Below are 15,018 nucleotides of genomic sequence, written 5' to 3'. Positions count from 1 at the left end.
CCCACTCCAGTATTCTTGCCTGGCAAATCCCATGGACAGAGGAGCCTGGTGGGCTACAGTCCATGGAGTCACACGGAGTCAGACATGACTGAGCTTGCAGGTACAGCAGTCCTTATAGGGAAACATCCTCTCTGTTTCTCACACCTCAGGGCTTGGTGGGGGCCTGGGGTAAGAAGCAGAGAGAATGGATAAGGATCTCCAGTAGGTATGGGATCTCTAAGAAGACCAGCACAGTCCATAGAAATATAACTGCAAGCCACATAGGTACTCATATTTTATAATATCTGCATTTTGAAAAGTAAAAAGTGACATTAATTTTCATAGTATATTTTATTTAACCCAATATGTACAAAATACTATTATTTGAACATGCATTTAACATAAAAAATATTCAAGAGATGTTTTTCATCCCTATACCAAGTCTTGAAGACCCATGTATATTTCACACTTCTTCCACACCTAATTCTGGGCTAACCACATTTCAGCTTATCAATAACCAATTCGTATTGGACTGCACACTTAAGCCCTTCGTTTCTGCTGTTACATTGGGCCTCTGATACTCCAAACCTTTATTCTTTGGTTTCATATCTTTTCACCGTCCAGATCTTAGCTCGAAACACCTGTCCCGTAGAGAAACTCCTAATGAGGTCTACTCCTGTCCTGTCATTCTTTATTGTGTTATCCTGCAGTATTGTCTCCACAGAACCCACCCCTTCTAAAATGATCTCATTGATTTGTTTACATACTTATTGTCTAGTTTCTCTGCCAAAATCTAAGTTTCAGAAGGGCAGAGATTTTTTAAAACAACTTATGGTCTGTTGTGATCTTCCGGTGCCAAGCACCGTGCCTGGCCCACGCCGAGGGCTCAAAACACCTTTACAGGAGGAAGGAATCGCATTCCTCTGGATCCTAGCCGAAGAGGGCAGCGTAGCCGCGTGTCACAGGTGGGGCACCCACGTTGCGCGCGACCGCTCTCTGCGCGGGTGTAGGGTGAGTGGGTGGGTGTGGGGGTGTGCGCGGTAGAGCGCGCCAGCGAGCCCCAAGAGCCGAGCGGGGAGGAGCAGCCAGCGCAGCGCAGCAGCTGCAGCGCCGGCCCGACCGGGCAGCTCGGAGGTGGGTGGGCCGTGTCGCCAGCCCGCCCGCGGGGTCCCTATTGGCCGCCTGTCGGCCGCCCTCCGCCCGGAAGGCGGCGAGGAGCCGCGGGGCTGCTCCGGAGCTGGAGCGGGAGAGCCAGGCCGAGCCGACGCCGGGAGGACGCGCGGGATCCGCGCCCCCACTCTCAGCCTCCTTGCACTCCCGCCGCCGCCCAGCTCGTCTCGGGCGCTGGCGCCTACCGTCGGCCTCCGACAGCGCCCGGGAAGGACCCGGGCAGCTCCCGGGCGCCCGGGTGAGTGGCCGCGCGCGACTCTCAGCTCCTCCCGAGCCCCGCCGCCTGCTTTGGCTTTCGCGGCCGCGGCACGACGAGGTTTGCCCAGGCAGCGCCCAAGACAACAGGGAAGGCCGAGGCAGGGTAAACTTGACTGACGGGAGAAGTGGGATCGCCACCGGGAGGTGCCCCCAGCCCCGCCGCCCGGATGGGAACAGGTGGCGCGGGCCGGGCGCTTTGTGTTCGGGGCGCGGAGACTGGGAGCCGGCGGCCGCGCCTCCCTCGGCCGCTCCCTTCCCTCCCTTGCTCCCCCGGGCGGCCGCACGCCGGGTCGGCTGGGTAACGGAGCGGGAGTCGCCAGGAATGTGCCTCTGGGGACAGCTTGGCTCGAGGGAGGAGAGAAGGTGGCCGTGGCGGCCGGGGAGCTGCGGGCGCCGAGAGGTGGCGCGGGGGCTGCGCGGCTGCTGCTGGCAGGAGAGGGATGCTTCCAGCCTGGCGCTTTCCGCCCGGGCGAGGGCTTCATTCTTCCGCGGCGCCCCTGGAGGTGGGGAGCTGGGTGGGCGTGTGTGCATAGAAAGAGGAGGCGGGGAGGCCAGCGACTTCCGGAGCGGGTTCTGATCGGTGCTCCGCGCGTTGCTTTCGGAGACCCAGAGCTTGGGGTGCGGCGGTGCCCGGCCACACGAGTGCGCCAGCGACGCTGGGCTGGGGGCATCCCGATGCTGGGGTTTAACAAAGAGTGCTCCTCTCCACCCGGCGGGGTGGGGCAGCTCCGGAGAGGTGGTCTTCAGCGAGCTAGACTTAGCCCAGGGGAAGGGTACTTCCTTTTGGGGTTGTCATTTTATTATTATATTGCCTTTTTTTTTTTTTTTTTTAAAAGGACTGCTGACTGATGCATGAGGGGCCCACGGAGGCGCAGGAGTGGTGGTGATGGTTTGGGAAGCGGAGCTGAAGTGCGCTGGGCTTTGGTGACGCGTGACAGTTTATCATGACCGTGTTCAGGCAGGAAAACGTGGATGATTACTACGACACCGGCGAGGAACTTGGCAGGTACGGGGCAGGCGGGGTGGGGTGCTGAAAGCTCAAGCTTCTGGGTGGTGGGAATGCATAATATTGCGGGTAGTGGGTGGTAAACAAATGCAGTTTGAATTCAGACGTCTCCCTCTTCCTTCTAGGAGATGTGCAAATTATAGAGAAAAGAGTTACTAACCCAGCAAGGACTAGGGACCAGAAATAAACTACCTCATCCAAGGGGTTGGGGGGTGGAGAGGCAATTTCAGTGTTAGATTATGATGCAGTGTATTGATTGAGACCCCTGGACAAGAACAGATTTAATTGTCTTCAATAACTCTTGTCAGCTTTTGCCCTTCTGAGACAATGAGGCAAACGCTGATATGTAGTTGGAGCTGGAGTTAGCTGCTTATGTGTGATTCAGATAGAGAGAACAAACCAATTAATAGGCTTTTAAAAGCTTAAGCTTAATACTTTCCCTCTTTATGAATTTTCGGAGTAACATGCACGCACAAGTATTGGTAGGTCACACATGAAGACTTGCCAGATGTTGATGTTGGGTTTAGATTTGGAAACTTCCTTGAACCAGCAGTTTAATTACCCAGTTGGTGTCAGTGGTTGCTTTGCTTTGCTTTCATTCACAATGTTAAATTTTTAACAAATCCCTGATGGCAAGTCTAATATGGCTATCTGGATTCAGAGCATACTTCCATTGCTGCAGGAGCTGTGATTCTGAAAGTGGAGCCTTTCAGTTCCAGGTGAACAAAGAACGGTTTCTTTGGGGACATGGAGGGGCTGAATGGGTCTCCTCTTGACTGGGGATTTGACAAGGTGGGTTGTGCTCTGGTCTGACTTCAGCAGAAAACCCAGGTTTCACATCTTAATTTAAATTCTGCCTAAGGAATTTGACTGTGGTTTATTTGTATTGTGAGTCAAGTAGACAGAAGAATCTTTAAACAAACAAAAAAGTATGTCTTTATTTAATATGTGTATAAAAATATGTGTTTTTCCATATACATCTGTTGTCTGATTCAGTGCTTCCTTTTTCCCCATGAAAAGGAAATTCAAAAACACCCACACCCTAGATTACTTTATGAGAACTGAAGTTGAGTTTAAAATATTTTTCAAGTTCAAGTAATAGTTCAGACTAAAAGCAATGTTTTTAAAGTTATTGTATAAAATATTTCTGTATACCTTTAGTATGAACTAAGAACATCACTGGGAGCTTGTGCTTAGGGGAATTTTATTGTATACTGGAGATTTACTGAATGAATAAGATGGAAAGCTCTCAAAAATCACATTTTGTGGATATGTTTAAGGTTAAGGTTTAAGAGTATGTGGTTGAAATACTTGGTTTAACTAGAATTAAGTCACTTTATTCCTGTGGCTTTTAGCAAGATGAGTGGTACATGGAGTTTTCCTTTGGGAGCAGGGGAGAAAGGTGAAAAACTATATTTAAATTCTGTTTGTGTAGTGTGGCCTGATTATATAAATTCTCTCATAAAGAGAGATGGTTAAAAGTAGGTGAGTTGACTGCTTTATAGATTAAATATGCTGACCTTATTTTCATTAAGATCTTTTGATAGAATTATGTGTGATGAGAAGGAAAAACAAAAAAATGAGGACTCCCTGTGGCTGGTGGGGGAGCTTGTGATCCTTTATTCCGTGGGTGTGATGACAGGCCCTCTGCCTCTGCTATGGGAAGTGGTTTGCTCGTTTGTCACTAGCAGTTGGCTTTGATTCTGGCTCATTCTACATTTCTGTGTATAATTTTCTCCCCACTGTGCAAGACTAACTGACAAATTGTTTATTGAAAATTTTAATTTGTGTGACCTGTGAATTTCAAAGAAGTGCTCTGAAAAACTGGGGGTTGGGGATTTTGAAAAAAAAAAAGGATACGTGCCCATCTGTCTAATAGGTCTTTTGTTTTTGTCTAAAAATGTGGTAAATAGTTGGTTTTTTTTTTTTTTGAAGTTTTTTTTCAAGTCCTGTGAATTTTATGTCTGCTGGGAAATTGCCACTTCGTGAAAACAAATGCAGGCATAAGATGGACATTTGGGAAAGATGCGGCTTCATGTGTCACTGCGAGGAGATTGGGAGTAGAGGCAAGAGCTTAGTGGTGGAAAATGGAAATGGGCAGATATTTAACACAAAAGCAAGGTGGTTCTAAGAGTGAGTTACAAATAGGCCCACATCTAGGATTTAAGACTTCACCCATGTATCGTTAGCAGTAATCTAAATAATAGCTACTCAACTTATAAATGAGCTGAAAAAAGTCCACAGCTAGAGAAGGAAAGATGGGTTTTTTAACAAGTAGAATATAGTATTGTGATTATTACTATTGTCACTTTACTTTTATGAAAACAGAGTTTGTATGTACAAGGGCGAGAGTGCGTGTGTCTCTGTGTATATTAGTGTATATACTGCCAGGACTACCATAAAAACTCTTTGTCAGCTCTAAAAAACTTTATAAAGTATTATGATCATTTGTGGTAGTGACAAAGCAGACAGACCACTGGACAGATAGTCTGATCCAAAATTGGCTATACAGCTCAGTAGCTTTATAACTTCGAATAGGTCACTTATCCTCCCCGACCCTCAGGATCTTCATCTGTAAAATTAGAGGCCTAGTGCTTATTTCATGACTGTTGTGAGTATCAAGTAATCTAAGACATGTCAAAGTATTTTATCTGCAGTCAGGAGTTAAACAAACAAAGATATCATCGGCAGAACTTGGTTGAGACGTGAGTATTCCAGGCACGCTAATAACTTGGTTTGCAACCCAATATTCTTTTAGGTGTCTATTTACCAGTTTGGGGAAGGGCCTGTGGGAAAAGGGCCATGGGGAAGACCCATTGCTGACGGCCCTCACCCTCTCTACTCTGATTCTGAATAATACAGCTTTGGCCTTGAAGTCAAGTGGAGACAAGTGCTTGCAGTGAAAGGGACTTCATCATCAGAGGATTGTTTGGTGACCTCTGTTGACTCCAGGAGGTCCTTTGGGTCTCAGCCTCTATCCCAGGAGGTGGAATGAAGAACTGCTTCCATCATGTGTAGTGGTTTCTGGGAGGAGTTCTTACAAATGTGGATTTCTGCATGTGCTATTACACTGGGTCATTTTAATGCCCCAGGTGCCTTAGCATCTCTTATCAGCTGGCGCTTAGGGCAGCTGAAGTCTGGCTCGCCCCACCATCGGGCTCCAGTTTCACTCCTGGCTTTGGTTCAGCCTAATCTGTGAGCCTTCTGGGCACCTCTCTGAACACTGCCTTGCTAAGGACTGGCCTTGTTTCTCTTCCACTCTCTGACCTTATGTGATCTTAAGACCTTGGTCCTACCTCCTAAATAAATCTCTCCACAATGATTTCTCCCTTTCAGAAGCCAAATGGCTTGTCTGAAGCACTCCATTGATCGTGACCACAGACCGCCTGGTCCATGCTCCATCTTTGCTTTGTGTTATTAATGTTCTTGTATTACTCCATGTAGCCGACTTGAAAGTTCCTTTAGAGTGTGTTCTGGTCTCTTTTCTCCCCAAGGTGTACAATGTGCTTTATAATTTCAGGCAAAAATTTGATCGATGCCTGAATAAGTTAATGCAAGCTTGCAGGTACAATATTGAGACCAGAATGGGGATTTGAGATACAAACGATGATGCGGATGCCGACACAGATGGAGAGGCAGTGTTTAGCATGGGACAGTCTGGTACACTGGAAAGTGGGAAGATACCTACCTTTGCAGGATGTTGTGAGAATTGGAGGCAGTGGCTGTAAACATCGGACACATAGTCACTGCCCCAGATATTATTTTTAATAACCTCTTTTCCTCATTATAGCATTTACCACAGTGCATACTCATTACTGGTTTGATTGTCTGCTTTCCCCACAACTTGTCAGAAGGTTGTGACCTTGGACTTTCTCATCACTTTTTATCTCTTATGCCTAATTAGATGTGTGATACTAGGTGCTTAATAAATGCTTGCTGATTGAATGAATGAATGGATTAATATTCTTAAAGCACCATGGACACACCCATATATATTTACATGCATATGACCCTCAATAAGTGATGAGTGGTGGGGATGAACTTAGGATATTAAAGACTGCAGCTCATCAAAATAAGAGCTGCTTTTGCCTTTGCATTCTCTGGCTGAACAGTAATGTGCAAAAGCAGCCAAAATTTCTAAGCACAAGATGTGTTTTAAACAAAACACAATGGAGCCTTACATATTCTACATTTGTTTGGATGGTCACTGGAAGATAATAATTCAAAGTTAAAACATTCTCATTTTGGCATAAAATCCATGGGCATTTTAATCAACATAAGGAGCTGTACTGATAATAAACCCTGACAGTCTGAGTACATCTTTCAGTTGATTAACTGTGAACTGCAGAAATCAGTCTTAAGAATACTGGCAATCTCATGGGGATGGGAGTGAGGGTGGAAGAAGGAGAGACCTCCGAGCATGTTTTCTTCTTGGAAGTGGGGCTCAAAGGCTCACGGGGTTAACTAGTGAGACCATCCTGTAGCACCTCGCTGATTGTGAGTTTTCTCTTTTCCTTTCTGCTTTCTTGTCCCCTCAGATGTTTGCTCTGATGGGAAAGGCAACCAAGCTTAAAGAGAGATAAAGTTTGAATATACCTATTAGAGATAACAGGGATTTAAAAATTCTGTGCATTTCAGGGAGATCTAATAATAGTCTTCTAGAATGTGAAGGGAGGGCGTGGTGGCAGTGCTGAGTGACATTTGGGCTGAATGCTTGCTTGCCAGCACTGGGAATGCGGAATGTGCCTCTGGACCTCCGGGGGACCCAGAAATTCAGCTCACTGGAACCTAGTGGGGCATACCCCAGGAATGTAGGGTATGGAGGTGCTTATTGATGGAGAAGCCAGGGAACACTGAAGCAGCTTTCTTGGCCCCTCTGTGCTCTTTACTCTAGACTTGTGTCTCACCCAGCTGCTTAGGAACCTAAAAGCCCCGTAGCATTGGCTCACCCCTGTAAAGCCGTGAAAAACACAATAAGCTTACAGAGATGGATGCTCAGATTAATTGCAGTAATTGCAAATACGGTGTTATGTCAGAAGAGGTGCCATTGTCAGACATATCCTCTGGTCTCCCAGCAAATCTGTAACCTCTGAAGTGCAGAGTGCATTTCCTTGAGGCATTGTTGTGTGAGTCTGTGTCTGTGTGTGTGTGTATGTGAGGCATTGGAGTGTGAGTGTGTGTGTGTGTACATTGAGGAGAGGGGTGGAGGGGAGCAGCTTCAGAGATGCTGTGGTAGGGGGATGAGAGGTGAACCTCAAGGTCAAGATTGTGTTGTCTGACCTCTGGGACACCCTGCCAGGGAATGTGTTATGAACTTTCACCTTTAATTCTAGTCAGTTTCTTTGTGTACCTAACCTAACCTAATCTTGCATTTCATATGCATGAAATAAAGCATGATTTTAGTGTAAAAACTTATTTTTGATCAGGAGACAAAGAAAGCTTCCTACCGGTAGAGGGGAGGGGAGGAGCTTTTGTTGGTGAAGGGCAGCCCAAGACCCTTGGACACTTAGACCTTAGAAGAAGCTGAGCGGTCAGTGAATCCTTTCTTCTTGTTTCATCCCATCAGACATTAGGTCCAGTAGCTTTCTTGAGGTAGTTGGTTGGTAGGTAGCAAGATATGGACCTAGACTCCTGAACAGGACTGTTTTCATTATATTCTTCACACTACTTAGGATTTGGCGATTTTCTTTTTTTTTGGAAGCCAGGAAATGTTGATATTTAAGAGAAGTGGTTTAGGTAGCCATCTAATGCCCATCTGTCTTCATACCTGCTTGGACAGGATGGTCAGGAGTAACCAGTAACCATTTCATGGTGGGTTTTCATTTTTACCCCATGCCGAGGTTGACCCTTGGATTTCAGAACACTCATGGGCGCTTGACAGCACACGCGACATTCTTGCCTTTTCCAAATGGCTTGTGCCCCATAGTTATGAATGGCGCTATAACCTGCTTTAGTTTTACCCAAGTCTCAAAGTTAATAATTTAGCTTTTCAGAAAGTTCACAGAACACTTTCATTATTATTTAACCTTTGAGTCTTGGAATATGTGAGAGTTGTGGCTCTACCTAACAGGCCACCCTATAAGTGACAGCTTCTCATTTCATTAAGCATCACTAGTCTGTCTGGTTTAAGGTTGGGGTATGATTGTTTAAATCTTTATGTGGAAAGTGACACCTAATTGTTTTGCTTTGGTTTGTTGTAAGTTATCACAACAGAATGCATCATCCCTCAGCCTTGCAGGAGATTATATGGTAGTATAATTTTTTATAATAAATAAGTTATTACTTTGTTAATATTTTAAATGAATTCTTTAAAATATACAGTTAGGAGAGAGTAGAGGAAAAAGTGATTGATCTTTGGTTTTTCTACATCATCTAACAAAAATAGGTTTAAAAATAACTGACTAACTAGTACATATTTCTTAGGTAAAACAGAAAGTGCCATATCCCCGTTCTAGGTTTGATGTTCAGTTCAGTTCAGTTGCTCTTCGTGTCTGACTCTTTGCAACCCCATGGACTGCAGCACGCCAGGCTTCCCTGTCCATCACCAACTCCCGGAGCTTGCCCAAACCCATAACCTAAAATCATTGGTCTCATTTTCAATCCTAGTTCAAAACAAAACAAAACCAGTCATGTGCTGGTAACTAATCTCTTGTGATAGCTGACAGGTGTGATCCTTAGTGACTCTTGTTTATCACTCCTGTCTTTTGGAGGTGACGTTAGGAGCTCGTGTGGCTTACAGACCACAGTGTGATCATTTAAGTATAATGTTGCTCACCTCTGAGAAATGACCCTGAGTCTTTCCCTTGTGTCCTACCTATTCAATTGTGAGCTTGAGAAATTTTATTCAGTAATATAATGTTAGGTTCAGAGACATCAGGAGGGGAAGGAGGTGGGGAGAAAGTTGGTTTTTTTCCCCTTTAAAAACACCTTCAACTTTGGAGGAAGAACATAATGTTTGAACAAATGAATGCTGTGAACTGCTGATCTCTGGTGTTTGAAAAGTTTGTGTTGATGGTGCTGATATTCACAAGCCTGATGGTTTTCAGCTGGAAAACTTGGCTCTGTGTGTGGACTCTTGCAGGACACATTTTCAGTCAAAACTGTTTTGATTATTCCTACTCAGATATCATGTGATGAGTGGGAGTGGTTTTTAAATATCTCAGGACAGTTGATATAGTAAATTTTCACTTATAAGTAATGAGCTCATTTCCATTTTTCCATCGCTCATTGTTTTCTTCCTTCAGAACCATGCACCCCTTCCCTTTTTAACTTGTAAAAATTGTCAGGATTTTTGAGACCTTACTTCAGTCCACATGTTCTTGTCCACCTCCCAGTGGAGAATTTTCCATAGGTGAGGTAATCAGTACCTTTTTTGGTCCCATCATGAAGAGGGTCAGATTTCCCTCTGAACTGCCTGTCTGGGTGTCTGCCTAGCAACTCATACTGCTGTCTTAGACTAGGCTATATATGTGGGAGGGTAGATAAGACTCAGCTCAGGTGATGGGACAGAATCGTGACAGGGATACATTGGCACGTGGAAGGAGTGGCTTGGGGGAGAAGAGATCAGTAGTTAGTGCTGATTCTGCTCTGATGTTTCCACCCCACTTTGAGAAGTTTTTCTAAATTGTTTTGCCTCCTCTAAAGCTAATTTTTTTTTTTTTTTTTTTTTTTTGCCATCTGTGGTTTATGGGTAAGCAGCAGAAATATGTGTCTCTGAAAGAGTGTTGAAAAGCTGCAACCTTTTGAATCTAATATTATATAATAGACTGCTTCCCTTGAAAAAAACAAAGCAATTGGCCCTGTAGGTATATGGATAGTAGAGAATACACTTTTCACAGCTAACTGCTGAAGCTGCAAATGCTGAATTGCACCTGATACCCAGAGGAACTGTCCTTAGAAATTTGGTAAGTCAAAAAAACATTAATAAGTTATTTGTTATCTTAAAAATACTGTTTTGCTGCTACCTAAGTCAGTTATCTGAAACCAGGGCCTGCCAGGGTTTCTGCTATACACCTTAGATATGGATATAGAAAGTTGTCTTTCTAAATGTTGTTTTTGCCACTTGATGTTGAGAATCAGCATGTAAACTGCTGTTTGTAGTGCCAGAAATTTCCACCAAAATGTCCTCAGGAGCTCCTCTTTCTTTGGATAACAATAGGTTTATTTCCTTCCCCTTCCCTGGCCAGCTCACACCTCTTTTCAGACCATAATTGTGGTGGCTTCATGTGCTCAGGACAAGGCCTGCCTGACCTAAGGCAACTCTGCTCTTGTTTTCCTCCTAATGTCTCTTTTTCCACATTGTACAATCAGAGTGGAGTCCTCACGTGTCATCCCATTTGGTGAAAAATCTATAAAAAGAGTGCTTGAGACCCTGTTCTAGGCACTTCTTTGCCATGTAATTCACACTGCCTTTGGAATAGAGGGAAGACAGTTACAATGACCCTTTTCGAACTGCAAAGTTTGGACACTTGTCAGATGTGCCTCCTCACCAGCTTCAGGCAGCTGATTCAATTGTTTGGCAGAGAAAGTGAATTTGAACAAGTGGAATATTTTCCAGGATGAAGCTTTATCATCTTGCTCTCCTCCCCACCCCTTCCCTGACACAGAGAGATAGGCAAGCTTGGCAAATGCAGTTGGGGACAGGCAAGGGAAGCCTGGCTGCGGTATAGAAGCATCAGGTCCCTTGGTTTTGCTAAACATGCTTGGGGCACTGAATGAGTACATCCAATTTTATGAATGGTACCAGTTAAGGTGGACCATCCTTTGTAGGCCTTATCTTCAGAAGCAACATTCTTTGAGGCATATAATTAAAACAAAAAAAATGTTGGTTTTTTTAAAATTTTGCACCCACTGGAGAAACGGTGGAGCAGGATCCAGAGTCCTACTGGGTCCACACTCCCAACATTCTTGAGTCTCCAGAGCTCCTTCCAAAAGGCCCAATGTCCCCTTTAATTTCGTCTAGAACCCAGGCGCCCATGGGGAGGGGCTCACAGTCATTGCGCAGTCTGCCTTCTGCCCACAGCCCTGCGGCAGGCTGGGTCCTGACTGACCGGAGCGTGCACCCAGCCTGCCCGGTGGAGGATGCAGGCCCGTGAAGGCCAGGGCCCTTGCCCACCAACCCTGAGCCACCTCCACTCTGGCCCAAGCTAGGCAGGCAATGAAAACATGTTTTTTTTTAATTAAAAAAAAAATTGTCTGCTTTAGAGAGAAGTTTTAACCTGGAGAACTAAAAAGCAAATGCAGAGTGAGCTGGCCGGTGGCGGCCTGCAGTCTTCTGTGGAGCCTGTCCAGGCTTGTCCTGCAGGTTCTCTTTCTTATCTTCTGTATCCTTAATTTGTGGTAAATAACTGGGCTGCTGCTGCTGCTGCTAAGTCACTTCAGTCGTATCCGACTCTGTGCGATCCCATAGACGGCAGCCCACCAGGCTCCCCCGTCCCTGGGATTCTCCAGGCAAGAACACTGGAGTGGGTTGCCATTTCCTTCCCCAATGCATGAAAGTGAAAAGTGAAAGTGAAGTCGCTCAGTCGTGTCCGACTTTTAGCGACCCCATGGACCACAGCCCACCAGGCTCCTCCATCCATGGGATTTTCCAGGCAAGAGTACTGGAGTGGGGTGCCATTGCCTTCTCCGAAATAACTGGGCAGCTGGTATTTTTTTATACTTGGCTTGTCCCTGTGATTCTTGGCTCTCCCTATGAATGGTGCATTTCACAAATTGACTTTTTGTGTGTCTTACATTGGGTGGGATTCAGCTATCTGCACAGGAGGCCTTGTTTATCTGCCTCGAAAGTGTTAGTCTCTCGGTTGTGTCCAACCCTTTGCGATCCTGTGGACTGTAGCCCGCCAGGTTCCTCTGTCCATGGAATTATCCAGGCAAGAATACTGCAGGCCGGATCTTCCCAACCCAGGGATTGAACCTGGGTCTCCCGCATTGCAGTAGATTCTTTACTTTCTGAACGACCAGGGAAGCTATGAAGGTACATATCCAGAAATGATAATATAGATCAGAGCTTTTGACCCACATCCCTGACTCAACAAAGCACTAGCTGTTACCTTGGGGAAGGCAACTGATGTCTGTGAGACTCAGTTTTCTCATCTGTGAAACTGGTATAACAATCATACCTGCCTCAGAAGGTAGTTGTGAAGACATATGTGATGTGTGTGAGGTGCTTGACCCAGTAGCAGGGACATAGAAAGCACTGAAGAAGGGGTGGCTGTTTACTAAGACAGGGTAGGAGAGACTTCTAGATCTCAGATGCTTCTGGGTCTCAGGGGCCTGCCTTTTCTGTTAGTTCCTCATCTCCTCACCCAGGTTCTGGCCTGGCCGCCTCGGGGCAGGGTGGGGGTTACTTCCCACCTCTCCTCAATTCCATCCTCCCGCCTTCTCTTCTCCTCTGTCTGCTGTCTTTGGCTCAGCCCACAGGGTGGGCTCATTCTACCAAGTTTGATGTCGTTTGTGAGCCCCGTCTTGGCTGTCTGTTTCAGCTGGCTCAGACCCAGGACTCAGTTTATGTGCCGGGCTCCCTCTCTGGTCTGCCCTCTGGTGTGGTCAGTGATTCTCAGAACTCCTGAGAAACAAGTTATCCAGGAATTTAGCCATGCATTTGAGAGTGGGCTGCTAGAGACGGGGTTTATGGGATGCCATTGCCAAAGGGCACCCAGAGTCTCTGGGAAGAGGGAGGGAGGAGCTCATATCAAGATGGGAAGACATGCTTTCGGGGAAGCCAGAACAGCTAAAAGCTGCACAGCTGAGGGAGGACTGCTCAGAAATGCTCAGGGGCCCGGTCATCCTGGCATTATTAAGAACCTGAGGTATGCCAGCACACAAATTCATGTTTTAATGGGGTGTACTGTAGCTTCCTGAAAAGTCAATTTCATTTTTCTAGCTGCTTTCTAAATGGAAAAAACTGTCTTAAGCAGCTGAATAAGAGACTAGGAATTTGATCCGACGAACAAATCATTGATTTTTATTACAGATCTTTATGGGGGAAGGAGTCTGAATGAGTGTGTGAGTTCCATTCCACGATGAACTTGCTGCAGAAGGCAAGACGTACGGCAGGTCTGAGCCTCCGCTCAGTTCTGACACGTACTGATTTAAGATGTGAAAATGAGTGTTTGGCCAAGCCAGAGTTTCCTGTGCCAAGAAAAGCCTATTAGGTTGGTGGCTGAAAGGCTGAATTGTTAGGATTTACTTAATGGTGAGGCTCTGCCAGCTGCTGGGAGTGAATGCCCACTTACGCGTTTGAGTGCATCCTTGTTCACTGGACTCGGGGCCCATTTGTTCAAGGAACATGGCGGCCTCACAAGAGGCCACTCTAAATGGATGCTTCCTTATTCTTACGGCCCCTTGTGTAGAGATATCTGTAGTTTGTAACAGTAACATTAGTTGCTCACAAATTTTTAAAGAAGAATGCCTGGAAATTGGGCTTATCAGGTGAGTTCAGGTGAAATATCAGGGAGTGGCAATGTTAACTATAAATAGGCAACATAAATGGCCTGTTAAACAAAAGTTGTCGCGTGAGCTGTGATATCCGCCCATCACGTATTCATTCATCCAGGGTTGATGGATGTCTCAGTGGTAGGACACTGGGGTAGTGGGCAGAACCTTTTATCTCAACGAGTTCCAAGTGGGGCAGACAGACTTTACATAACCAATGATTATAGAAAACCTAAAGAAGAAGTGAGAGAAACCAAGTATGGAAAAACTGTTTCTGGAGTTCCAGCAAAGAGACACCATTCTGACTTTGAGGGTTCATTTGTTTATTCACTCATTCATTCAGATTTTGTGGGGACTAAAAACATAAGCAGGTAGGTGCCCGAGTGGATATGTGTGTGTGTATGTATGTGTGTGTCTACTTGTTTATTCCCTGAAAAAAATTGGAACTCAGACATGAAGGAAGAGACTAGGAGACTAAGATTTACTGGGAACCCATTCTAGACCAGTGACTGGAGGTAAGTTTTGTAACCCACATTTTACAGATGAGAAAACTGAGGTACAGAAAGACATTGGCTTTGGATAATGTGTTTAAAATAGTGGAGGCAACTTTTGGACACCCCAGATTGCTAAGTGATGACTGGAAATTGGGTGATGGGCTTAGTTTATGGCCTGTTCCTCTGCCACTGTCATGGAAGGGGGAAGTTCAAAGAACTTTAAAACATTCAGAGCAATGCCTAGCATATGACAGGTTCAATACATGTTTCCTTCCTTTAAATTGGAAGTTTTCAACCTCAGTACTTGTGACATTTTAGTCGAGATGATTCTTTGTGGTTGTGGGAAGCCAGCATCCCTGGCTTCTGCCCTCTGGATACTAGTAACCTTTCACCCTAACCCCCACCCCAGCCCACTGAGAATCACTGGGCTATAGGATCAAAACAGGGAAGTGTTAACAAATGGACCTAGGGGTTGGAACAGGTGGTAGGCAAGGAGGATCCTGCACCCAGTGAGTCAAGAAACTGCCCCTGAAAGTAGGTATTGGCCTTGGGTGTCCAGAGCTGGGGAAGGAAGGGGGCAGGCTACCGATGGTGTGAGCCAGAATTCTGGGGCAGGTGTTGTTGTGGTCTGGTCTTTATGTTGTCCCTGCGGTGGGCAGATCTGTTGTGTCCCAG

The 15,018-nt window shown here is 45.7% G+C and overlaps 1 protein-coding gene across 6 annotated transcripts in view; it reads left to right on the top strand.

The window, feature by feature from the left end:
- Positions 1 to 1,095: 1,095 nt before the first annotated feature.
- Positions 1,096 to 15,018, top strand: part of DAPK1 (death associated protein kinase 1) — a 205,739-nt gene continuing 191,816 nt past the window's right edge. Inside the window, exons 1-2 of one of the 6 annotated variants that reach the window (XM_043927569.1) lie at positions 1,096 to 1,113; positions 2,244 to 2,413. In XM_043927569.1, coding sequence (XP_043783504.1) covers positions 2,352 to 2,413 — 62 coding nt within the window. In that variant the 5' untranslated portion in view covers positions 1,096 to 1,113; positions 2,244 to 2,351. The other 5 variants (XM_043927564.1, XM_043927567.1, XM_043927566.1 and 2 more) reach the window with 5 other exon arrangements.

This window comes from Cervus elaphus, chromosome 16 (genome assembly GCF_910594005.1).
Source record: "Cervus elaphus chromosome 16, mCerEla1.1, whole genome shotgun sequence".
Taxonomy (NCBI): domain Eukaryota; kingdom Metazoa; phylum Chordata; class Mammalia; order Artiodactyla; family Cervidae; genus Cervus; species Cervus elaphus.
This window is presented reverse-complemented; position numbering and strand designations above follow the sequence as displayed.